Source organism: Dermacentor andersoni, chromosome 1, assembly GCF_023375885.2.
Source record: "Dermacentor andersoni chromosome 1, qqDerAnde1_hic_scaffold, whole genome shotgun sequence".
Classification (NCBI taxonomy): domain Eukaryota; kingdom Metazoa; phylum Arthropoda; class Arachnida; order Ixodida; family Ixodidae; genus Dermacentor; species Dermacentor andersoni.
Genome location: NC_092814.1, coordinates 364739212 through 364765228, shown reverse-complemented (window position 1 = coordinate 364765228; position 26017 = coordinate 364739212). Strand labels below are relative to the sequence as shown.

General features: G+C 47.0%; 1 protein-coding gene across 1 annotated transcript in view; it reads right to left on the bottom strand.

The window, feature by feature from the left end:
- Window positions 1-4236: 4236 nt before the first annotated feature.
- wds (WD repeat-containing protein wds) overlaps window positions 4237-26017 on the bottom strand; it is a 107742-nt gene continuing 85961 nt past the window's right edge. The window contains exons 13-14 of the mRNA XM_055063838.2: window positions 4551-4638; window positions 4237-4469 (exon numbers count right to left, since the gene is read on the bottom strand). Coding sequence (XP_054919813.1) covers window positions 4369-4469; window positions 4551-4638 — 189 coding nt within the window. The 3' untranslated portion in view covers window positions 4237-4368. The remainder of the gene's footprint in view (window positions 4470-4550; window positions 4639-26017) is intronic.

Genomic DNA, 26017 nt, shown 5'->3' with positions numbered 1-26017 from the left:
CCCGGTGTCAGCCTTATTCACACGTGGCCGCAGGACAAGGAGCTGCGTGAAGCTTGGCTCGCGAAACTTAGAACCGGCAGACAGCCATTGGCTGCAACTCTGGTATGCAGCAAGCACAGAGGCGAGGAAGATTTCTACTACGGCGCCGGGACTGCGATATTTGGTGAGTAGCAGAAAACGTGCACTGAGACGCTCGCCCGCGCCCGCTGCCCGGCTAATGTCATGACGGTTTGGTCTATGAACTTGTTGATGCTGGATACTGGCAAGTTGACTGGAACGGAAAGGGAGCGGTAAGACGCACATTAAAAAAGAAAAGGCATGGCGTATGGTCAGTTTTGTGTTGCGAATTAACACACTGGATTACGAAGAAGCAGAGGGAAATTGCACGCTGAGAAGACCGATAAACATACAATGCGACGCAACTTGAGAAATAATATTAAAATGTCCAATAATTTAGAAGTCAAAAAAAAAAAAAAAAAGATTGAATCGTCGCGACGGCACATCACAGTCGCCGTAGGCGTCGAAGTCTCCATAGCGAAATTATTTTTGAACAGTTCAGATAGCGTCCACGCAACAATGGTTGCTAATGTACTGTAAAATGCTCATATGCTGCGGCCGTAAGCTCACGGCACGGTGCGAAAACGCGCTCACAGCGGAAGCAAAACATTGTGCGTGGACATGCATGCAGACGCGCAGTCGGTCGCTGCGAACCCACGCGATCACTGCATTGAGGTTTCATTCTGTTATGTCCCATTTGGTTATACAGACAGCCCACTATAAGAACATATTTCACATAGTTTACTCTCAGCGCTTGCTACCTTTCACGCAAAAAGCCGGTTCGGGAGACTCCACGGCGACCGCGCGCAGTGGCTCTCACTGTGCATACTCGGTAAAGTGATAGCGTCTGTAAACGATTCTGTGCTTTCAGTTTGCCCAAGATTTTTATATCGACAGTCAAAAACTTCCCTCGTTTTGAGAGTACCTACATAAATGTCCAGGAGGGCTGCCGCGTGGTGTTTTTATTGAGCGCTGTAAGCGAAACCTGTGAGGAGCGCGGCGCGTGGTCCCTCATACTACGCAAGGGAGGCGCTTCCGACAGATGGCGACTCCGTAACTCCTAATAGCTTTGGCGATTCAAGATGAACACAAGTTCGGCTTTGTACGTATTTTTCAGAACCATTTTGCTCGTTTAACGCGCTGCACAGGTGTTCTGTGGCTGCACTTTGAAGTTTGAAGCCATCTGCGCGAAGTCTCGGTCGTACGATGGACGTCCGTTGGATAGCCGTGTTTGGCAATGTTTCAACGTACGCAGTGGGACGACCGTCGTTAAGTCCGTTTTCGGCCTCGGACGTTGGGATCTGACATTTCGCGCTGTCTGATAACCAGTGACGTTTTCCTTGCAACAGGCCTGTCTACGGCGTACAAATCCATCGGCACCCTTTTATTGCAATAGCAATTATATGGACACTCGAGGCGCATTTCTGCCGTCACCGTGAGGTTACGTATAAAGTCCAAGGGCGATAAAATCCTCGCCCCGCGCCGTATGCTGTGCGTGCGAGGGTGAGCAAGCGAACGCGGCTCAATCTCGCGTGCGCGAGCGAGCAAGGCGAGGCGAAAGCGCGCCCTCTTCTGTCTGCTATAACGAGGGTATGCGGCATCATTTAGCTTTCATCGTTGTTGTCCATTGTTCGAATATGGCTAAATGTGGGCTTTGTGGTCCGCGAACTATGTCACAGAAACTTGACAGGCGCGAGGCGCGGAGGTGACTATGGCGCGGAGGTGACGCGAGGCACGGAGGCGTCCTCCGGCAGCTGCTGTTAATGGGGTGGCCGTGCGGGCGCCGTATCTTGAGAGCGATCTGCGACGTGGCCAAAGTGCGCGCTTGCGCGGGCCTCTTCAAAGCGATCTACGATGTTTGCAGAGTGCGCGTAGTGCCGGTAGCTAGTGCCCGTAGCTTCGTAGGCGCAGGGGCAGCGCTTACGACGTTCGCGTTCGCATTGAAGCGAACGACAATTGGAGCACGGTCAATTCACTCGTTGCTGCAGCCGCACTCCAGCATTCTCACAGCGAGTTTCCGCAGTCGTCGAGCGAAATGTGTTCACGTTTACGTGTGCGCGTGAGACCGTGGTTGTTAATTCAATTAGTAAGCGAATGTTTGAAAGTTTATACGGCCAATAAAACTACTATCCTTACTTTGCATAGCTATCTACTAATTTGCGAACACAATCGATGCTTCGATCGACTTTCGGGCGAAACGTTTTTCTTTTTTTTTCCCACACTATTTCATTGTCCACGTTCACAAAACATCCCCTAGGCTTCAATTGCTCGCAAAACTTCAACCACTCCTGACGCTGGACATTAGCTAAGGCAACCGGCCAATGGCGAAGAGCACTATATATTAGAAAGAGGAGCTTTGTGAATGCAGCCCATTATTTTTCAGCAACCATTTACTTAGCATTTCTGGAAAACGTCTTGCAGCAGCCATTCATTCTTGGAAACCTCCAACGTTGCGAGGATACTCATGTCTTCTTAATGACAGTGATTCTGTGTTGGCCATCTTTTTCACCATTGCGTACAAGTACAGTACCCAATTATTCTGAAATAAATATTCCTGCTATAAATATATGTGTCTGCACTTGAGTATTCAATATTTGATACTTGCTATTCGTATTCAACAGAGTTCATATTCGCCCACCTCTAGATATTTGTATTGTGTGCTGTAATTAAAGAGCGCCAGCAACAGGTACTGAACTGTAAAACGGAAGCACACCACAGGACTGCTTAGACATCTTGAGTGTAACGTTACTTCCAGACATGGCAACAGGCAAGTATCTTGCCGGCTGTTGCTACATTTTACAAGGCAATGCAGACAGACCAATTGCGCAACACGGCTGCAGCCCCTCCTAATGGATTGCAAGCATTGTGAACTTCTGTTGCAGTACACACAATTTTCTTCTGTGCATCCTTATTCCTGCACGCTGCAAAAGTGAATAGTCTAGACTTGGCAAACAAATAATCTAATTGTTGGCAGATAATTTGCTCTTCCAAACTTGAATGCAAAACCATTTGCATGCATGTAACCAGCGGAAAAATTGAAAAAGTGCATGCAAAGCTGCCAGAAGAGCATGCCACACAAGTTTCAGAAGGCTTCAAGAGAATGCATGACTGAGCGAGAACAGTGTTTTTTCAAACGGTATGGACATCATAACAACACGAGCCTTGATATTCTATCACTTGCCTCAATGAATTACTGAAGCATATCACCAGACATAGGCATTCATAGAGTGGGTGCTCTGCACTAAATGAGAGCAAGAATTCTGAATCTGGAAGCCAAGCAGGCATCGCTTTCCCTCGCGAATAAGAAATGTGGCCACGTGCTCCTAGGACCCAGACCCAAATGCATGCAGAGGGAATAAATAGTTCCAGGACCCCTCAAAGGTTGAGCAACACGGTAAGAATCGACAAATACAGAAGGCAACCCATACAACAAAGGCCTCCCAGCAATCTTGCATCAGCCTTGGCAGCCCTTTTGTTTGCTGCCTTTCCGCTCTCCGTTTTTTGCTTACCCATAATGCACTAATTCTCATGATCTGGCCTAGACTATTGCACAGCTTCTAAATTCTTGCCTTGCGAGAGAGACAAAACTTTATAATATGTCCTTGCTGGGGTCAAGGGAGGCAGGGGGCCGGGAGACTAGCCCCACCGGAGCCCCATTCCTCAAGAGGTGGCTTGCCTTGTGACGGTCATGTATGCTATGCACAATGACATGATTCATAGTCACATTCTGCATGCGACCCATCCTTCCCAAGCCAGCACGATCAAATGTTAGTCTGGAACACTCGAGCAAAATTACCTTGGCGACTATTCTGTATACAAGCAAGCTAAAGGGTCACAAGCTTTCATGTATGTCATCTTGGCAGCCAGAGTTTTGTTCGGCCAGTGGTGCCGAACAAAATAAGGAACAGCTTCGGCCGCACTGCCACTGCAAGAAAGAATGGGGCAATGTTGATGTGGCTGTAGATAAGGCAAAGCTGCAAGCGGTGACCCAACACTATCTGGCCTCCTATGTCCATCATGTGTCCCAAGCTAAAACACTGATACAAACATGTGCAAGGGTCGCTCACTTGGAACAATACAGATGGCGATTTGTGAAAGCTCACTAGGTGATGCCAGACCTTTATACTTACTTTCTTGTGTATTAGCACATCATGCACTTTTCGAGTGAGATAAGACAGGTTTGCTTTGGTAGAGTGCCAACAAACTTTAATGGTACACAGACACAGTTTTTTACAGGGGTGAAACATGTGACAGCTATGCGAGAACCGACAGTGGAGAGCAATGCGTCGAGTAAAAACTTTAAAATGGCTTTTAGGTGTCACTCCGCCACAGTTTGATGGTCTTGTCATTTTCCAATGCAGCTGAAGCAATGATGTTCTCTGTAGGGTGGCAGGCCGTGCAGAGGACCACATCTGCGCACAACAAATAAGGTCTCTTAACATGCTGTACCATGCAGCTTAAAACAATGAAAACTGCCACACACACACACACACCTGTGTGCCCTTGCAGCTTCTGCATCACTTCCTTTGTCTGCAGGTTCCAGATGTACACACAGTTGTCCTCTGAACCGGACACTATCCACTGTACGAAAGTGGCATTTTGTTAGCGCCATCTCAAATCGCCTTAATTCTTTCACTTCACTGAAAACATGTGACAGCAGCTCTGAAGACCCCTCCAACCAATAGCAGGGCAGGAGAGGGGCGCTGCTGCAGATGTACAATTTTGTTCTTTATGAAATGCCGTAGTGAAGCAAAAAACACTACCTAAACTGTAACACGTTTTCAAGCGCATTATTCATTTAATAAAGCGACTAGTTTTCAAAAAACATGAAGGCAGGAGTTCAAGACGATGAGTGAAAAGAGAACAAGGTAAAAGTGGGAGCTAACGTTTCGACAAGTGGACTTGTCTTTTTCAAGGCAACATATGCTTTCCTCGACACAGTATACAGTAGTCCCTCGTTATAACAAAGTCGGCGGGACAGGGAAAAAATTCATTACAAGCGGCAATTAGAGATTATAAGCGACCACTCGAGAAAAGCTAATGCAGTCGAGCTTTAATTGCGCCAGAACTGCGAGAAAGTCAAAATACAATGTATTCAGTCAAGCAAAACTTTATTCAGGTGCAAGAAAGGCAGTGAGCTTTGGCTGTTTCAAGTTCTTACCGGGTGCGAGCAACCCTTGCTCTAATTTCACCAAGCATTGCACGAAGCCATGGCCACTGCCCATGCATTCAACCTTACTTTGCAGCAGGCACAGGTACTCCCGCGTCTGCACCATAGTTGGAACTTCACGTGGCTCTTTGTCCACCGGCTCTTCGTCCTCGTCGGGGCCGCCAACAGTGTTGATTAGTATCTCCGCATGCATTGCTGGGGCGACCACGGGAGCAGCAGCGTCAGCCAAGGCGAATGTCTTGAAGTCACCTTCTACCTCTTGGCCAGCAATTTTATGAACAGCCTTGTACAGAACACTGCAAGTCCGCTCATTGTCAGGCCGGTCATCGTCAGGGTCGCTGGCGATGGCGTGGGAAAAGCCACCATGCGCAAAGCAGTTGGCGACCTTCCAAAGTGCCAGTTCTTTCCATGAAAAGTTCAGCAAATATATTGCACCAAGCAAAACACTGTTGTACCTCTTCTGGTGTCATACGCTGTGAACATGCGCTGCAAAAGAGCCTTGCGGTACAGCTTCCGGGTGGTCTCAATGATGCCCTGATCCATCGGTTGCAGTACTGCAGTTGTGTCTGCAGGCGAAAATTCCACAGTGATTGTTTTGAGGTCGTTGATGTTCCCGTGGCTCTAACAATTGTCAATTATGAAAAGCACTTGCAGATTCTTTGCATCGAACAGTCTATCCAGAAGGCACTCAGATTTTAAGAATAGCAGCAGTCATCCATGCTCGCTGGTTACTTGTGTAGATGCATTCCTTGGGAATAGTTGCATTTCAGAAGCACCGCGGCTTCTCCGCCTTCTCCAGTATCAACAAGGGAAGCTGTTGCATTGGCACCAAACAGCATGGTTATACGCTCCTTGCTCTGTTTTCCTTCAGATGAAGATCCGCCAGCGATAGTGAATGTGCGATTCGGTAGCATCTTGTAGAAAAATGCAGCCTCATCTAGGTTGTAGATGTCTGTCTTCATACTTTTCAAGTAGAGCTTGGAGTCGATGTTGGCGCCATACGTCTACAGTGTCACGATTCACGACTGAACTTTTGTCAACGATCGACTTCGGGGTCACACGGTGTCGTTTCTTAAACCGCTCAAGCCAGCCATTGTTGCATTTGAAATCTTTATGGCCCATTTGGAGGGCAAGAGCTTCGGCTTTTGCAGTAAGTGCAGGTCCATGTACAGGGAGATTTGCACTCCTGGCTTTCTTCAGCCACTGTAGAAGAGCGCCTTCCACTTCCGAGGTATTTCGAATCGCAATTCCTCTTTCTCTTCGCCAAGAAGCTCTTTTCAAAGCCATCCAGCACAGCTTCCTTGTTTTTCAATAAAGCTGATAAAGTAGATAGCAGCATGCCAAATTCCTATTCCTATGCCAATGTCAGTTTTCTGCAGGCTGCCATTTTCCCCTTTTTTTATCAGCAGAACTTTCTGCTCCAAAGTCAGACACTTGTGTCTGGAGACTGACGGAGCCGTTTATCACTGTAGACAACAAGAGCACACGTGAGGCATGCCTAATGAAGCACTCTGAATAACACACAATCGCATGGCCTGCAGCACAGATCCGAATGCACGCGCCGCCGGCACCAAAGTGACTGAATGCGGCAGGCGACGCAGAAGGCAGAAGCTTCAAAATGTCGTCAGGGCATCTCGCTTTCCTCACCAGCACGTGCTTGTGATGGTGACGGTCGCAATGGCGGGCATCGGCATCGGCTTCATATGCAGCGGAAGAAAGGCAATCGGAGTTGTGGAGACCAAGAAGCAGGAACCGCGGAAGGGCACCCCTTGGTGGAAGACTGTGCTCGGGAGGGCAGGCCAGAAGAGGGCAGCTTTGAAGGAGCAGCGACATCGAAACTAGCAGTGAGGAGGTGAGGAGTTGACACGAAGGCAAGTGAGAGGAGTGATTGGTGTCCAAACGGCTTGCAGACTGGAGAGCGAATGAGGAGGGGAAGGCAGTGGCTGCTTTTAAGGGGGGTGTGGAGGTCACTGAATACTATGAGAGTATTGCGCTGGAATACGCCGCAAATTCCGTGGCTCGAGTCTGAGGCTGCGTTTGTTGTGCTCAAAAAATGATTAGCCGCTCATAACGGGTACGCAGCGTGATCGTGAAAACTGAATGGTTTTGCAGTAGGGGCTTTGCATGATAAGTAGACAATTATTTCCCAAGGCGTGCAGCCATGAAGTTTGCTAAATGAGAGTTTTTCGGCGCACCGTTGTCAACGACACTATGCTAATTCTACTGTTTGAGTGTCGGTGTTCACGCACTATCGCATCTGTGCCATTGACAAATGTATAGGAACAAAATTCAATGACCCTACCATGCATTTAGACCGTTTGCCTAAAGTCAGACGATGCAAATCGAGCATGACCGGCTCGAGAAAATTGCCGGGGAAACACCAGCTTGCATTGGCCCGCCATGTTGACAGCCTGACTCGCCGCTGGCGACGCTCGGATTTTTCGTGTATTTGGCACGTTATCCGTCGATTTGCAGCGTCAAAAGTGCAACTAAGCTAGGGGCAGTGTTTTAATGCGATGCAGGCCAATTATGGCGAGCGGCAAGCAAATTTCTAGACCGGCCTCCCCAATCTCGTCATCCCAATTTGATAACATAGCTCCCCGCGTCAAACATGGCACTTAAAATCTGAGGCATTTCTTTTGCGCTTTTCGGCACGTTCCAGCGCCAGAAGTGCTCTTTAGAGTGGTAAAACTTTGCTCATCGAGCGCACCCCATGGAATGTTACGGTGCAAGTCTGCCCGTGGTCTTTTGGCCACTTTTCGGCATCCAAGAAACTGCAGTTTTCTGGCATCGCAAAGGGTCAGGAAAACCTTATTTTCGTTTGTATTCTATCATGGGAGACACCAGCGATGCGACTGCGACTGAAATTAACGGTTTGGGTGCTGCAACATGGAATTTGACAGCTTCTGTTTGCTCCGCAGTAATCAGTCGAGAGCACTCTGCACTCGCTTGGTACCTGTTACTAGGCGGTTATCGTTCGCAGGTTTGGTACTTTTGTGGCCTATTCTGTGCCTGCATGAGACTAATTTGTCGGCGGAATTTGATAATGCATGCAACAAAGGGTCGCCGCCACTTGGCGGCGGCGATGCCTTCGCTCGCCACTTCGCTCTAAGCGGGTCACGCTCTTAGTGCGCTTTGAGTAATGCAGCTTAAAAACACCTGCGTTTGGGTCGGGATCAGAAGAAATTTCGAATAAAGCGATATTTTCAGTGAAGCGATTTTGTTATAACAAGTGATTAATGTATATAGGTAGGATTCTTCCAAAGCGGAGAGGGGGTAAGCCGGGTGGGTGAGGCAACTACCGAAGGTGTGCTAGGGGCGAGGGTGTAGAATTGACAATAGAGCGGTGATGTACACACGGCCGTGTGCACAGCACCCCTCTATTATTTGCTTCACTGCAAGTCAGTGGGCTATCGTATCTCTGAAAGAGATAATAAAAGGAGCGGCAGAAAACTGTTCTCATGAAAAAAAAAAATGGAATTGTCACGAGTGACAGCAGATTATGCTTGGTGTGTACGTGTCTTGCGCCTTGGCGCAGAGAAAACAACAAAGATTGGCGCTGAGCTCACGCTCGCGAAGGGGGCTCAAGGAATAAAGAGGGGCGAGGCAGTCCCTTCCTAATCTCCACTGTGTCTGGTTGAGTCTTACGCCTCCCCAGAACACACAGAAATCGACAGCCACAACGGCACGTCACATTTGGCGCCTGACGGCTCGAGGTGAACTACTAAGACGTTTATTCCATTTTTATGTGGGGACTTTGCTTGCTACGCGCTCCTTTGGTCGAACCACTGACTTCAGGACAGCGTCAGCTCCGTAAACCCAAGATGGTGACTGCCCAGTGTTCCATCGATGTGTTCGAACAGCTGGATGATGCCGCCCAGGTGGAAGCCTACAGGGCAGCTGTGTCCGAATCAGGTGCCCCGAGGACTAAGTGGACCAGCTCCGGCGCGAATTGGAAAAACTGAAACTAATGTTTTCAGAGGGACACACCACCGCCAAAGAAGTCGACGCACTAAAGTCTCCTCTTGACCCACAGATGCAGGCAAGTCACAACTTCTTTTGCAATTTAGTCGCTCAGATTGTGGAACGCATAGAGAGCTTGGAGTCAAGGACTCGGATGCTAAATCCTACACAAGTGCGGTGATGAGCGTTGCGTCGATAAATGCGGCTCGGGAAACCCAATGCCGCAAAGCTAAAAATGAAGCTACTTCATGTGTGTCTAACGGCTCAGGTGAAGACGCTCCGGACCGACTTTAAAGTTTCGCAGCTAGCTCCTTGCCGCATCTTGGGAATGATGTCACCGCCTGGTTTCATCAAGCTGATTTTTGGTTCAGAACCTGCAGCGTTCATGAAGAGGTCGTAGTACCCTTTATTATCTCCAGGGTCCCAGCTGAGGATTTCACATGCTTGCGCTACCACACAAAGATGGCCAATATCACTATTTAGGCTGATGGGAAGGCAGTGTTCTGCTGCTGTTATAACATAGATTGTGATGTAACATCTAAGCTGCGAATGTTTGGAGCTACACAACAAGCTGGAGAGTAGTGTACAGACTGCATACCGCAAGTTAGACCTCATGGAACAATGTAATTATCCAGTATTGTAACAGCAGAAGTGTCAGGTCATCATGGCTATGCTTTCAGTCAAAGCCAAGAAAAACTGACAAGAATTTTTAACAACCTGGATGACATGATAAACTCTTTTCTGCACTTTGACCAGATCAGCAATTCTGAGGAAAACATTAAAGTTCTTGTTGTGGTTGAACCTCCCACACCGCAAACAGTGGAATGCCCCATTTTGGTAAAGCGTTCACCTCGGAAGTCTACGCAAGCTCGTCAGCGCAAGGAGAGCTTAGAGTCAAGCAGTTCCTCAGAGAACCAGGTGCCCCAGAGAAACCTGCCTCAAAGGCAGCATGCAGCCGTCTCCGGGGCGTGCAACTTATTATTCACCGTAAACTGTGTTTGAACTGCTTTAGAAGTGGGCATTTTGTCACACAGTGTCGTCTACCACTAACTGCAGAATTTTTGAACTGGTAGGAGGAATTTGAGTCCACCTTTCCAAAGTAGCAGTGAAACGATCAACTGGTGACGCCAATGCCCGCGAGCAGTCATCAGTGATTGAGCAGGTGTGTTATGCTACTGACATGGGTATTTTTTCCGTTCCTGTCCTCATCAACGGCCAAACGTTTAAAGGCATCTCAGACTCGTCATCATCATCATCATCATCAGCCTGGCTTCGCCCACTGCAGGGCAAAGGCCTCTCCCATACTTTTCCAACTACCCCGGTCATGTGCTAATTGTGGCCATGTTGTCCCTGCAAATTCTTAATCTCATCTGCCCACCTAACTTTCTGCCGCCCCTTGCTACGCTCCCCTTCTCTTGGAATCCAGTTCGTAACCCTTAATGACCATCGGTTATCTTCCCTCCTCATTACATGCCCTGCCTGTGCCCATTTCTTTTTCTTGATTTCAACTAAGATGCCATTAACTTGCGTTTGTTCCCTCACCCAGTCTGCTCTCTTCTTATCCCCCCTTAACTTTACACCCATCATTCTTCTTTCCATAGCTCGTTGCGTCGTCCTGAATTTAAGTAGAGCCCTTTTCGTAAGCCTCCAGGTTTCTGCCCCGTACGTGAGTACTGGTAAGACACAGCTGTCATAAACTTTTCTCTTGAGGGATAATGGCAACCTGCTGTTCATGATCTGAGAATGCCTGCCAAACGCATCCCAGCCCATTCTTATTCTTCCGATTATATCAGTCTCATGATCCGGATCCGCAGTTACCACCTGCTTTAAGTGGATGTATTCCCTTACCACTTCCAGTGCCTCGCTACCTATCGTAAACTGGTGTTCTCTTCCAAGACTGTCAAACATTACTTTAATTTTCTGCAGATTAATTTTTAGACCCACCCTTCTGCTTTGCCACTCCAGGTCAGTGAGCATGCATTGCAATTGGTCCCCTGAGTCACTAAGCAGGGCAATATCATCAGCGAATCGCAAGTTACTAAGGTATTCTCCATTAACTCTTATCCCCAATTCTTCCCAATCCAGGTCTCTGAATACCTCCTGTAAACACGCTGTGAATAGCATTGGCGAGATCGTATCTCCCTGCCTGATGCCCTCCTTTATTGGGATTTTGTTGCTTTCTTTATGGAGGACTACGGTGGCTGTGGAGCCGCTATAGGTATTTTTCAGTGTTTTTTACATACGGCTCGACTACACCCCAATTCCATAATGCCTGCATGACTGCTGAGTTTAAACTGAATCAAATGCTTTCCCGTAATCAATGAAAGCTATATTTAAGGGTTCGTTAAATTCCGCACATTTCTCTATCACCTGATCGTTAGTGTGAATATGGTCTATTCTTTAGTAGCCTTTACGAAATCCTGCCTGGTCCTTTGGTTGACAGAAGTCTAAGGTGTCCCTGATTCTATTTGCGATTACCTTAGTAAGTAGTCTGTAGGCAACGGACAGTAAGCTGATCGGTCTAAATTTTTCAAGTCTTTGGCATCCCCTTTCTTATGGATTAAGATTACGTTAGCATTCTTTCAAGATTCCGGTACACTAGAGGTCATGAGGCATTGCGTATACAGGGTGGCCCGTTTTTCTCAGGAGCTGTTTCTTGGACCTGGGAGCTATTAAATGTTTGATTATTGCACCACCGGTTGAGAGACTGAAACTACCTATTGGGCTTTTATCCCTGCGTTTGGTAGGAGCAAGCGGCCATCACTTGGAAAACTTGAGTCAAGTCAGAACTGTTGCAACAGTCGACAGCCAGACATTGCAGCATGAATTTGTCATGGTTACGTGGTTACCTCACGACAGAGTGCTTCTAGGCGAAGACTTCCTAAGGGCCTCAAGAGCCATCATTGACTGGGGTTCACAAAGCTTTGCTGTGTGTGCTCCCACAGATGTTACAAAAGTTGCACTGGACTGGCATCGCATGTCCAAAGACAAGATTGTGTGATGGTCATCACAGGGACAAAGCTCTTGTACGACTGCTGTTCAGTCATTGTGGAGCCCTTGATTACAGATGCATCAGAAAAGGTAGCAAAGGTTTTGGCGTTGAACTGTTTGTCTCAAGCCATCCCGCTTCCATCTCAGATGACAATTGGAGTCGTAGATGAAGCAAGTGGAATAGACGACATTGAACTCTTTGTGGAAGAATCTCAACAGATCCTCCGAATTTGATGCCTTCCTTCTCCTGAGGACCTTGATAAACCACCAGCTTATGCAGCTGATGGCCCGTAGCATCGCTCAATCCAAATTGGTGACGTCAACTTTAACATTGGAACAATGTTATCCTCAAGTGAGCTGCAGGTCGTGACGGAGTTGTTAGCGCAATATGCTGTTTGCTTTGCACAATCAAGTACGGATGCAGGCTCCTGCAAAGTTGAGCAACATTGCATTCCAAGCGGGGACGCAAAGCCCATCTCCCAATGACCTCGCAGAATGTCTCCTGCGCAGCGTGACCTCGTGAAGAGTGAAGACCTCATCAATGTCAACATACCCCGGATTCCTCGGAGTCCTTGGGCATTGCCGCTGGTCATAGTAGCGAAGAAAGACGGGACAACGTGCATGTGCATCAATTATCAATGGCTCAACAAAGTGACTGGAGATACTGTTTACCCCTTTCTAAGGACTGAAGATGCCCTGCAGGCGCTCACCGGGAGCAAGTACTTTTCTGTCATGGACTTGGTGTCTGGTTTTGATCAGATAGCCATGCATACACAAGACATACAGAAGAGGGCTTTTGTGACACCTTGGGGTCTCTATGAATTCCTATGGATGCCGTTTGGCCTTAAAGGTGCTCTTTTCACATGTCAACGAGCCATGGATACAATCATTGATGGAATTAAGTACGACAATGCCCTCGTCTACATGGACGATTGCAGTCTTCAGTCGGACGTTTGAAGACCACATTTCGCACCGGAGGGACACCTTTTCAAAGTTCCAGAAAGCAGCTTCGAAGTTTAAACCACAGAAAGTTTTCTTTTGCACTGCTATTAATTACCTTGGGCATGTTGTTACAAAAGATGGTGCAAGTCCTGACCCATCGAAACTGGCATCTGTTTAGATGTTCCGGCCTCCTCGAACCGCGCAGGAACTCCAATCATTCATGGGGTTTACGTCACACTTCAGGAAGTTTATCCCTAATTACAGCGTTATTGCTGCACCTTATGATCCCTCCTGAAGAAGAATTCTGCCTTTTCCTGGGAAGAGGATCAGAGAGTGGCATTTGAGACATTAAAAGTGCACTTTGTATAGGCCACCTGTCCTTAAAGCTGTTCTCGGAGAAGCCAGAACTCTGTGTACAAATACACACAGATGCATCTCGTCTCGGCTTAGGATGTCTGTTGCTGCAAGAGGATGCAGAGCGACGACATCGCCCTGTGTTATACCTGAGCAGAGCTTCATTACTCTTCGACAGAACTGGAAGCTCTTGCCGTGAAATGGGCATTAGAACAGTTGCGGCCATACTTGACAGGCCAGTGATCACCATGCCCTTTGCTGGATTTTGCACTACAAGGAAGGTAACCAATGTCTTTTTTGTTGGTCGCTGGTTTTACAGAAGTTCGACTTTGATGTCACCTACAAATCAGGAATCCTGCACAGTGCACCAGATTGTCTCTCATGGATACCTCCCATTATTTCAAAGAAAAGCCAAATCCTTACTGTATCCTATTCATCATTGCGATACTGTGGCAACATGGGTGACAAATAGCGCCAGGACACAACCTGTGCTAAAGTCCTGGATTTACTGAATGGTGCGTTGGGCACACAGAAGCAACACAAATGGGCCTAAAAGAAATTTTTGACGCACAATGAGGTGTTCTACAGGAGATCAAGGTCTGGTCAGCAGTCTATTTCTCCTCTGCCTTCCTTCTCAGTGATAAGCTGAGGCACTTTGAAAAATGCATGAAGGAAGGTACAATGGCCACATGGGGATCAGAACATTCGAAGCGCTGAGGTCCAAATACCACTGGCCAAAGCTTTATACAGATGTTAAACGGTATGTGACCCACTATGACCTTTGTCAAAGGATGAAGATGTCGACATCAGTCCCTTATGGATTACTACAACCAACAGAGGTGCACAGCCCTTTCCATACAATTGTGATGGCCATAGTAAGACCCTTCATGGCCTCTAGAGGATATAAATATATCATCGTAGCCATTGACTACCTCACAAAGTTCGCTGAGGCAAAACCCTTGGGGACTATAGAAGCTACAACAGTTCAAAAGTTAAATGAGAGGAGAATCGTTTTGAAGTACAGATGCCCAACCACAATCATTACAGATCACGGTACTCAAATGATGGTGCGTTCTACTGAAGCTTATCTCAAGCAACGCGGCATCACACGTGCTGCCACTACTGCATGCCATCCTGCAGCGAACGGCTTGTGCGAAAGAGCCAACAAGACAATCAAGCAGATGATTGCCATGACTACCGCCGGACGAGAAAAGTGGGCCGATGTACTCCCCGTAGGTCAGCAATGTGGGAGAATACTCACTCACCATAATTTTTCCAGGGCCCACACTCACTCACGTTCACGCTCACCTCCACTCACACTCACAAGCACTCACTCACCTCCACTGGCACTCACTCGCACTCGCATTCACCTCCACTCACTGGTACTCACTCACCTCCGCTCACATTCACTCGCACTCACATTCACTCACACTAACTCACAATCACCTCCACTCACATTCGCTGGCACTCACACTCATCTCCACTCACAGTCACTGGCACTCACTCGCACTCACGCCTTTGAAATGAGTGCGAATGTGAGCGAGTTCACTCGTGAGCGAGTGTGCTGCCCTCTGACTCTCACAATTCGTGCACATTCGTGCAACGAAGCTTCCAATTTAGCACCTGCTATATTTGGAGTGCGCCAATGCAGTGCTTTGGGCCCAGTTTTATTTTTAATATACATAAATTATTTGCCTTCCCGATAACATGGTAACATCTGTCTATTCGCTGATTGTTTTTCGTACTGCAATATTAATTGCAAGGATGATCACGATATACAAAATTCTACCTTTTCTTGGTGTCAGGAGTGGCAGATGACTAAATGCCCAAACATCAGAAACACTAACAGTAAGCAGAAAGAAGCAGATATCTGATTTTACTTACATTAGTAATGACACACCTCTCACTTGTGTATTTCAGGGTAAATATTTAGGTGCCACTTTAACACGCGCTCTCCGATGGGAAACCCATGTTAACAACATAACCTCAAGTGGAAATCAATGTACAGTGCTCACGGAATGAAACTCGTCAATTTAGGGCTAAGTAGCGCGCATACTTTCGTTTCAACCGGCTGCAGTTCGTGTCACATTGACGTAATTTTGGCGCGAACGCTTACACCGGAGTCCTCGTCACGTTTGGTGACCAAATTCCTAGCGACATGACATGGTGCTCTCGCAAACGTTGCACATATGTAGGGTTCTACTAAATGCTCCGTGTCCTATTTCATTCCGTGAGTACTATACATGATGGGCACTAAAGCAATTCATCTTTCTGAGAAGACATCGTCTTCGTCATGAGAAGTCATCGTCCTGCGCCAGCGGACACAAATCTGCTAGCCTACAAGAAGCTTGTTCGACCAGTGCTGGAGTACGCCAGTATTGTTTGATTTACGTACACAACAGATCTCGTAAGAGGGGGTGCAGACGAAGGCAATAAGGTTCATTTATAATAAATACAAGTTAACGGTTTCATCGACTGAATTATTAAAAAGAGCTGGTTTATTAACACTGCAAAGTAGGGCAAAACTAGCACAACTAAAGTTTTTGTTTCAATTTATTCATGGTGACAAAACCATTGACACATCCGTACGAAGTTCTTCGAATCGTTCTAGGTCAACACGTCACAAGCACTCTACAGCACGTAATGAATACAGCTTTATTTCAATTTGCTTTAAATATTCATATTTCCTTAAAACAATTAGGGAACAGAATGAACTTAGTCCTCATGTTACTAACCCTTTATATTTGAACAACTTTACGACTTCGATTGGCCGCCAACCTCAACAGGGTTCGCTCGGAGCTTGCCCCTCATTGATCATCGAGGAGGGAACAGCACGTAGACGAGACTACGTAAAACAAACTGGTTTAATACATCGCTACGGGCAAGTGAACATCAAGTAACTGAGCAGTGTAGTGTATGCCAGCAACTACAAAAGTTAGAAGCAGAGTTCTTATCTAAAGAGCCGCATGCTCTCTCTTCATATCCCGTACGGGGTTGTCTTCACAGCACTGGAGTCTGGAACAAACAATTCCAATGCATCTTTATGCTTTGAAGGTGGCATTGGCGTTATTTGTGTACTTGCGCGTGGCGTGTAGTTTATTCGGTGTGTATTCGAATGAAAAAAAAAAAAAGCTATTTCGTAGCATAGCATGCGCGCATAAAAAAGAATGTGTCACGGGCACAGGCAAAAGAAAAAAAAAAGCTGTGCATGCGGCATGAGGGGGAAAGCAGGTAGCGAGCCAGACAAGTCGGTACAATAATAATTTTTAAAAAAAGCTACTTTGGAGAGGAGGTGTCGCGCAGCTGCTGTTCCTGTTGCCATGACGACGCAAACAACCATGTCCGCCGCCAGTTTCATAAAGTATCACCCGCCCAAAAGGGCTGTAACTGAAGGACGCCTTGGCGTTAGCGTCAGAAAGAGCAGCTGCATTAACTCGACCAATGGGAGCCATGCGGAGGTTCACATGTCTGTATGGAACACGAGCACAGTTAGAGTCAAGAGTTTCTTACAACATACTAGAAGAAACTCGAAGAAAGGGGATTAACCGAGGGTCCAGATTTTTATTGGTCATATCATAAGAAGCTAACACTGACACCAAGGACAACATAGGGGAAATTACTTGTGCGGAATGAGATAAACAAACGATAAATTAATGGAAATGAAAGTGGATGAAAAAACAACTTGCCACAGGTTGTTAGGATCGGCCTGCAGCTATTTCAGCCCGCTGCAAGTGTTCCGATCCAACCGGGACAGTGGCGCACTTCAGAGAACTGCGGATAACCGGCAGCCACGTGGCGAGGGGTCAGTTCAGGGGAGTTCTCGAGGGGAGGTAATTGGCGGAACATCCCCATGCGCTTTGCGAGACACCAGACAATGTGCTACCCGGGCGCGCCACCCGGGACGGCTCCGAGTTCGAGGAAGCAAGCTTTGTGTGCAACACGACAACGCCGCCCTGTTCTGCTATGAGTGGGGGAGTTGCCACGGGAACACCGTCAAAGGCTCCTTCCCATGCACTTTTCGAGACACCAGACAATGTGCTACCCGGGCGCGCCACCCGGGAAAGCTCCGAGTTCTACGAAGCCCCTCTGACGTCGGCTCCGGACCATTACACCTGTGTGTATGTGCGGCACGTGTATGTGAGCCCTCCTCCTCCAAAAGGGCGGGTCATCTTCAATGACGTCGAACTATGACGTCGAGCAGAGTGCTTATAAGCAGCGATTATCGGCTGCTAGAATGTGGTCGTTGTCGTGCTCAAAATGTACTCGTGAGCTGTGTGCTTGTTTGCTGTATGCTCGTCTTGCGAGCCCCATTTGGGAGTCACGCTAGACTGTCGATGTATCTCATGTTCAACTGTAAATAACATGTAAATAAATTCTGCTCTCGTAAGTCCCGACGAAGAGTCAAGCTCCTTCCTACAGCTACGTCTGCCAAATCTTACATCTGAATGGCAGCGGCGAGATCGTCCGACGAATCCTACAAGGTGGGGAAATGTGGGATCGTTCCCCACCTGCGGCGAGTTGCATTTTCATCCACTTTCATTTCCATTAATTTATTGTTTCTGTATTTAATTTATTAAGCAGAAGTAATTTCCCCTATGTTGTCCTTGGTGTCAATGTTCGTTGGCTTCTTATGATATAGAGGGAGCTCTGGCACTGCAGTCGTTGACCAACCATGTGAACGATGGGAAGTACGTGGATTTGTCTGAACTTCGTGCTTGTGGATTCAGATGTATTGCGACTTTGTTTACTACGCTTTATGTGCCTTCATTGTCATAAATTTCAGAGCAATCTATACTCTTTGAAGTGCAGAAGACTGTGCGAACACGCTCAATCAGCACTAATTGCAACGACTGAGCTTGTCGAGGTGCCCAAATCGAAATGCGCCAAGCGCCTCAAGGCACTGGCATGCCCGCAATAAATTCATAAGGGTGTTTCACATCGCCTATCGATGCATGCATCCGTTGTTTAATGGTTTCAGTATCAGGCTTCTGTGCTAGAGGTCCTGTGTTCGAATCCTGCAGTCAGACAATTTTAGTAATGTAAATTTAATTATTTAGTACACAGTAAATTGTTGAAAATGATGAGCTTACAAAGTCGCAAAGCCGTTTGAAGCCAGGATGACGAAGTTTAGGCAAATCCATGTACTTCCCATAATTCCCACGTTGGTACAACCGCTCCCACTGCAGCTCGCGTAGACACTACTTCCAGAGTTCCCTCTAGTAATTATTGTATGAAACTCTGGTTAAAGTGAACTATACTCGCAGACAACTTTCTGTCACAATGAAGGGAAAGCTATGGGCATATGGCTGCTGCACGTGTTACGGCGCCAAGTAGTCCGCCAGCGTTTGACAGTGCTTTTGGTTGCTCGGAAAAGATGCTCAACGACGCAGCTTCATGTGCGACGGTTTCGCGTTTGCCCAGACGTGGAAGGGAAAAGCCACAAAATACGTAAACCTTCACATTCAGTGGTGCGTTTTATTTTATTTAACCCTTTCGCTGTCACGGACATACCGGTATGTCTTCACGCTTCCCCCCCACAGTGTCACTGACGTACCGGTACATTCTCTATCGTGCATTCAAAATTTCGTGCCTGAGCGCAAAGCTGGCGCTCCTGGACTGGCCGCGCGATCTGTTGAATCTTTCTACAAGTTCGTATTTTCGCCCCGCACTTTGTTGGTGCATGTATTTAAGAGTACGGTGCGACTGCCACTCCCCCCTCTCCCTTTGCTGAGTGGCGCAGGCGCTCTGCATTCGCTGGATCATGCGTCGTGCGCGTGTGGTTATGGGTTCAAGGGTTGTTCTGCCATCTCCGCTGGTTTGAAGGTTTATTTTTCTTCTGTTGGTGTAGCTGCTACGGTGCGTCAAGTTCAGGGGCACGCGGCGCCGTTGCCTCTCCGAAAAGGGATCGACACATGACTCGATTGCTGCTTTCGCTCTCTCGCCGCACCCTCGCTTCCGGCTTGCAGCAGTAAACGTAAAGCCTCTCAAACTTTATTTTAGCCTTTTTCCATCTCCCTCTGTCTTCTTGATCACACAACGTCCCATTTCTCTCCGTTGCCAGGCGACTGAAAGTGCATCCTCCTTGCGCGCGGTTACTTTCGGATGGCTGAGCGCACGGGACCTTCGCTTGCTCATTGGAGCGGTGGCTCTTTCCATTTAGAATACGAGCCGAGCTCGGATTCGGACTCTGACAGCGTCTCATCTGAGGAAGAGGAGAGTTCCGCAACGTCAGATTCGGATGTTGAATGAATGTTTTAGTCAGGTTGATGATGAAGATGTTTACTAACAACAGCTGCAGAACAATGAAATGTGCATATTCCAATGACTATGTTATTTGTATACCAATCATAATCAAAAATAAATTGCTTTGTTCATTCCCTGTTATGCTCGTTCCCTGAAACCAAGCAGACAATGGGGGTGCGTCACGGCCAGAAAGGTCCGACAGCGAAAGGGTTAACTTTTGCTAATAAGGTGTTTATGTATTCTGTTCCAGAGCTTAAACAAACGTGGATGAAAACACTGGACTCTTTTTAGAAGCACCATGAGAAGTGCTCTCACTTGTGCGCGCTTTCCCTCCGTAGCTTTCCCTTCACTGCCACCCAAAGTTGTCCATGCCTGGAATACTGCGAGAGTGTCCAAAGTGCTGGCTCCCGCGTGAGGTCTTTGCGGGTAACTGCCGCACTACGCCGATGCTTTGCCAGACCCGTGGGCTCTCTGCGCTCGGGAAGCAAGCGGGAAGCCCGCGGTGTCTGCTACGCGCTGTAGTTTTCTTGTGTTCAATTTCTATGCGAGACACTTGGAGGTTATTAAACTTCAATGGTCAGGTACGGCATGGAACTTGTCCATCTTTAAGCGCTCAGCTAACTAACGTATTCTTTCTTGGTTAGTAGAATATGGCGACAGTGTTCCCACTTTGTTTTCACAATGAACTTCCTAGTCACATAGCCTCAAATGTAAAAAATTACCCTTTCATCACTTTTTTGAGACATGCGTTCGGTGTGATACACTTCTGCGCCGGAAAGGTTGCCTTCTTCTATCAGCCTTTTGATCCAGCCATGTTCATCTGGCTTTGCACCACCTGCATCATCTTTATCAAGAAGTGCAGCGAGTACACTTGGCTCTCAATTGATGCAATGCCTAGCAATGTGGCGGAGGCGCGTAACTACGGAATGAGCAAAGAGAATTGAGAAAGTAAAGAAACATAAGGAGCGGTGATGCAATGTGGGGACGACATTACACCATATGATAGCTCAATATGAGAAGCGAGAAAGGTTAGGAGACTGGACATGATGATGTAATGTGGAGACGACATTACTAAGATTACGCCATATAACTAGAAAGATGCAGGGGCGTTACGTATGATAGGTGAATGAGAAGAGAGAAAGGAACAAGGTCTCAACGTGATATAATGCGGAGACATCCGTTGAATCTGGCAGAAGCATTGAATCTTACATCTGCGTCACCTGCATTCTTCCGGCCCCTCCTCCTTTTAGGAAACTTTCCATTTGTACAATTTCTTTTTTTTCTAGATAGAAATGAACATAGAGCTATTACTGGCCCAGCCGTTTACGCATTTGTTTTGTGAAAGTTTAACTGTTACAACAGCCTTGTTATATAATCGGCGAGTCCTCTCTTGAATCATCAACATGTAACTTGTCTCATGCTATCATATGCAAATGGCCCGCCAGTGGGATAGTTGTAAGCATAATTTATTGTATAATGTAGGATTGTTACGTAAACTAGCAAGCATTTATTGCGCATGATGATGTATGTGTTTGCATTAAATTACCACCTTTGATGCACTACAAATATTTCTATTAACTTTAAATATCAGTACTGCTATTGCCTTCAATGGCAGTAAAATGTGAAAAGTTTATGTCCTTATAATTATCAATATGTAATTACAACTACGTATTAACTGATCAGCAAGTACAGTTGCTATGTACGAAATGGTGAGCATACGGAATAAATTGCTAAATTTACTTTTGTTAAGGAGGAAACAGCAGAGCGTGGGAGGCAGTCTTGTAAAGCAAATCCAATGCATGAAATGAAAGTAAATGAAAGGCGCAAAGCGTTAGCATGAGCAAGCTGTTTATATCTCCTTTGTTCTCCTGGTTATGCGCGTCATCTCGTGTTTATTCTATTTTGCAGCATGTTTACGTTCGTCATGGCACACTGAACTAAATTAAAATACCTCCGCTCACAATGAAGTGCATGCTGAATGTGTGCCTGAAACAGCCCCGTAAATGCGGACCATTGCGGTGACAAACCTGCAAGCATAGAAGGAAATATACAGAATCCTCGTATTTACAGTACACAAACGCGTTCTCTGTGTGGAGAGTTGCTGCAGTATTACCTTGCAATTACGTAGTATATTATAGGAGCTAAATTATCGCAATGTCAGCTAATAGCAACCAAAATATGAAGTGCATAGCAGACGCCCGCCGCTTTGGCGCAGCTTTCACAGCGGAGAAAGCCCGCGGGTCCGGCAAAGCAGCGTTGCGACGAGGCAGTTCTCTGCAAAAGCATCACCCTCCCAGTATTCTAGGTCACCCTAGCACGGCTTCGTCCAATCAGGAATGCAGGCACAAGATCGGACCATAAATGGACATAACCATCTCATGTACACACCTGCAAGCACCTGGCGCCAACTTGTCGCGTCGGCAGACGAGGAGAAGGGTTGAGCGTCCGAAGGACGAGTAGGTGCTGCTGGTACACAGACGCACACACACACGATAGTGTCTCGGCAACTTGTCGGCGCCTCTCTAAAGACAAGGAGCCTTACACTTACTCAAATGATATTGCGCAACAAAAAACGACACTGACGTGAGAGGACGAGGACGTGAGAGGACGCTTGGTGCGTCATCCACTCACGTCAGTGTCGTTTTTTGTTGCGCAATATCATTTGAGTAGTGGATTACCAACTTGCCCGGAATGCTGCTCTCATTAAGCCTTACGCTTCCCAGCCTTTTGGCGCCATCAGCAAAGGTCTTCCCATGCCCGATTTTGAATGTCTGCGTTTCGCGCTCGTGCTAACAGTTGCACTTTTTGTTTAGTTGTTTATTTAGTGCACGAACCATGAAAATTAATTAGCTGAGCTAGTGTACGCTTAGTGCACAAGCAAGTAGTCACTCATGTATTTGAAACAAGAGAAAGAGTTGTTTTCTATGCATTACACAAAAAAAAACTTTATGTGACAAACTAAGTAAACAATGAATGAAGGCACGCCGTAACAACTGGGTTTGTCTTCTCGAGCACTCAAATGCATCGCGTTGACACTAATGTACATTGGAAAGTGAAAGTGAAAGCTGAGAAAAAATAAACGGGCGTGACGTGCAAATACGCACCCCAATATAAAAATTTTCGCTAACAGTGAACTTTCAACGGGAGAGCTTTTCTTGTAGTGACATTGCTGATATGAATCCGCACAGAATGAGTAAGTGTTGCTCAAAGACCAATTCAGTCTTCTCACTCGCATGCCTCCCAACTGTACATCCACTGGCAGCCGTTCCACTTCCATCAACGAGAACAGATGATTGCTTAGCTCATTCGTATCAACTGATACTCTGGGCACTAAAACACATTTGAAATATCAAGTCGAGTCGCGCTTTCTAGCACCTGCGAACGATCGCATATTCACAGAACAAATGCATGTGCATGTCACGGTAATGTGAATGGCAGTGCACGAGCGGTGACCATGACATAGGATGTTGACTTCTTCCACTTTAACTTCTGATTGTTCAGATGACGATGTATCATTGAATAAGACAGATCGCTTTTTTTTAATGCGATAACGTTTAGAAGCTCGTTTCACAGAAAATCCGTCGTCGCCGTTGTCCGCATCTGTTGGCCGTGAGCGAAAATTTCCGATAAAAGCAATAAATAAATAGACAACCTGAAAATAAAATTGCGAGCCAGGGATTCAACCCCAGGAACTATGGGTTGCGAGACCAGCATGATTGCCCATTCAGCCACTGTCGGTCGATGGTGCGCACGCTATTAATCGGGGTTTTATATGAAAAAAAAAAAAAGTTTGCATGGGGCACACGCGTGTGCCTTCGATGCTGCGTCCACTTCCCCTTCGATAGGGTCTTGCCAACAACAACCTCCTATGATTTCCAATGCGAATGTAGCATGTTTACGCAATCGCATTCCACTCTTAACTTTAGACGTCTTCAATTGTTGTGCTAGCCATGATACACTCACCCACATTCATACTCACGTCTACTAACACTCATGAGCACTCACTCGCATTCACCCGCACTCACGTTCAGGCTCACCTCCACTCATCCACACTCACGTTTCACACTCACCTCCACTCACTCGCACACACTCACCACATTAACACTCATTTCCACACAAAAGCACTCATGTTCACTCACAGGCACTCCCCACGTTGACACTCACTTTCACTTACTCACAAGCACTCGCTCTTGTTCACACTCAGCTCCGCTCACACTCACTGGCACTCGCACTTGCGCTCACCTCCGCTCACACTAACTGGCACTCACTCACACTCACACCTTTTAAATGAGTGTGAGTGAGTGTAAGTTAGTGCACTCATGAGTATGTGTCGCGACCTATGGTACTCCCACATGTTGTATTTTGCTACAACATTGGGTACCAGGAAACAGTTGGCGAAACTCCATTCTTCTTTGTGTATGGTAGTGCTGCAGTGTTTCCACTAGACATTGTTTACAGCCGACGAGAACTTGGAAAACTGAAAGAAGAGTTCAGTTATGGCATGGTAGTGCGCAAAAGACTGCAAGAAGCTAGAGAGCTTGCAGCCACGTACATCAGACTGGCGCAAGAAAAACAAAAAGACAACTTCAACAAGCACCGCAAAGACGTTGTGTTCGTAAGAAGACAACCCCCCCAAGACAGTGAACAGACTGTCTCCTGCGAACTACAAGATCGAACTTGCCGATAGCATAGGAAGAAATATTGTGCATGTGGAGAAATTGAAGCCCTACCTGAGCCACAACAACAGTCATCACCCACGACACTGCAAGCAAGAAATTTTTGTTGGACAAGCGAAACGAATAAGAAGAATCTGCAGCAAAGACAATGTTTATATCCACCATCTAAATGGCCTTAAATCAACGCTAGAAGAAAGAAACTACCCACAAGTTGCTCTCGACAGAGCTTATGATGTTGCGTCAAGATTGGAGAGGCAGTCAGAATTAGCCAGGAAACAGCCTACACGAGAATCTGACAGGTCGCCAGCCTTTATAACAAAATATTCTAATGCCCTCCAAAACAAACAGCATCCTACGAAAATACCCCCCAATATTATCAAGTAGCGAGCGTCTGAGAAAAGCGTTCCTGGATGCACCAAGGGTTACCTATCACCACCCTAAAGACATGTTAGTGCGCGCAAAAGTCTGCCATCATCATTTCCCCGTAACAAAAGCATGTCACCCCAGGTGCAAAACCTGCAGGCACCTTCAAACTGACATACAAAATTCAAACGAATGCAAGTCAGAAAAAAATCGCTCGGTTAAAGCGCTTTTAAGCCCGACGTGGTGTGAGCATGTGTGTGCACATGCTGCATCATGTTGGCGTGAACAACATCTATACATTGAAGCACTGCCGCAGCCAATGTAACCAACCGGACGCAGCCAACGCGGTCCTACGTGCCCGACGTCAAGATAGCTCTTGCTCCATCCGTGCGTTCGTCGCGCTGACTGGCGCAGAGAAAAAAAAATGTCGCAGTTTCACCCAAAAAACGAAGTATCGGCCGTATATGTAAACATTTGCTTACTAACTAAATTAACAAGAGCAGGTAACCATGAACACATCTCGCTCGATGACTGTGGAAACTCAGTGAAAAACGCTGGAGTGAGGAAACGCAGCAATAGCAGCAAGTGAATTGACCTTCGTACAGCTCTTGCTTCAACGCGAACGAAACGTAGAAAGCGCATCGCATACAAAGCTACCGGCACTACGTGCACTCTGCAAACATCGCAGATTGCTTTGAAGACGAGGCCCACATGGGCATCCACTTTGGCCACGTCACAGATCGCTTTCTAGATACGGCGCCTGCAAGGTCGCGCTCTAAGCAGCAGCCGCCAGAGAAGGATGTCCCCCTCCCTCGACTCACCCTCGCATGTGACATAAGAGGGCGCACTCCACCCCGCCTTCCTCGCTCGCGCACGCGTGATTCAGCCGCGTTCGCCCGCTCACCCTCGCACACTTTCGCTCGTACACAAAGAACATGGTACGCGGTGACAATGTTATCGTCCTTGCCACTGATTGAAAAAGCATAGCAGTTAGCTGCACGGCGTGGCGATGCCAGCGTTGCCAACGTGCTCCCGCGCACTAGCACTCTCTCCATCCACAATGGCACGGAGTTCAAATTATTGGTGGCAGTGCAGACTTCACTATGAATAAGCAGGATGTGTTACATATTGCTTTCAATATACTGTTGGAAGGACCGCGGCAGATAGTTCAAGTTATCCGAAATCTCCAATTAACGAGTTGTGAATTAACGAGCTTTCACTGTATCAGTGAAATGGGACACTCAATGAACGTCAGATT